The 1,073-nt window shown below is 45.9% G+C and overlaps 1 protein-coding gene across 1 annotated transcript; it reads left to right on the top strand.

Moving 5' to 3' along the window:
* The first annotated feature begins 302 nt into the window (after positions 1-302).
* Positions 303-701, top strand: LOC105806740 (60S ribosomal protein L36a-like). The gene has a single exon (XM_012639948.1). It carries the CDS (start codon positions 371-373, stop codon positions 689-691), a length of 321 nt encoding a protein of 106 aa, XP_012495402.1. The 5' UTR covers positions 303-370; the 3' UTR covers positions 692-701.
* Positions 702-1,073: the final 372 nt, after the last annotated feature.

Here is a 1,073-nt window from a genome sequence, read left to right as displayed (position 1 = left end):
ATCACTTGTGTTTATACAACTGCTTACGGGGATGGCTGGGTTCGTGTCCCCTCTGTTTAAACTGCTTTCTCAGAGGCAGGAGCGTTGTCTCATTAATCTCAGCATCTCCAGCACCTCACACGAGGCCTATCGGACAGTTGATGTTCAGTAAAGCTTTGTTGCATTGACTTAACGCAGCTCTCTCTGTTAAGTCCCTTCACCCCATGTGCATGTCCGATAGGTGCTGGCCCCCAAGTTATAAATGCATGGCATCAACTGTTTATTAAAAAGTGGTGCTCCTTTTTCCTGTTAGCGAGAGCGGCGGGAGGCAAGGGTTGCGAACGCCAAGTTTCCCGATTTCATTGTATAAACAGACAGCTGTACAGTAAAGATGGTCAATGTACCTAAAACGCGAAGAATTTTCTGTAAGAAGTGTGGCAAGCATCAACCTCACAAAGTGACCCAGTATAAGAAGTGCAAGGATTCCCTGTGTGCCCAGGGAAAGAGGCTCTATGATCGGAAGCAGAGTGGCTATGGTGGGCAGACAAAGCCAATTTTCCGGAAGAAGGCTAAAACCACAAAGAAGATTGTGCTAAGGCTGGAATGTGTTGAGCCTAACTGCAGATCCAAGAGGATACTGGCCATTAAGAGATGCAAGCATGTTGAACTGGGAGGAGATAAGAAAAGAAAAGGCCAAGCGATCCAGTTCTAACCTTTGGGACTCTTTTTGTCATTTAATTTTGAGGAGAAAATGTTGAAACTATAGAAAAATTAACCTGTAGGGAAATAAATACAATGATGTTAAAAAAAAAAAAAAGTGGTGCTATAGACCCAGCGAGTCAAAGAAGGACTGGGTTCTGTGTGTGAGAGAGAGAGACAGAGACAGAAAAATATACTATACTGAAGTTCAGCAACCCTGGGTCCTACTCCTAGTCAACTGCACCTTGCTCTGTGGTCCCCAGCTAGTCACCAGCTACTTCCAGCCCAGCTCCTTGTCTGTGGTCATTTGTGCTGTCGTGATTAAGAGCTGCGGCTCTGCGCCCAGGAGGATAAGTCTGGATTTGCATTCTGGCCACAGTACTCAGCTCTGGGGC

The sequence above is a fragment of the Propithecus coquereli genome, unplaced genomic scaffold (assembly GCF_000956105.1).
Source record: "Propithecus coquereli isolate 6110/MARCELLA unplaced genomic scaffold, Pcoq_1.0 Scaffold145, whole genome shotgun sequence".
In the NCBI taxonomy this organism is placed as follows: domain Eukaryota; kingdom Metazoa; phylum Chordata; class Mammalia; order Primates; family Indriidae; genus Propithecus; species Propithecus coquereli.
Note: the sequence above shows the minus strand (reverse complement) of the source record. Positions and strands in the feature narration are given on the sequence as shown.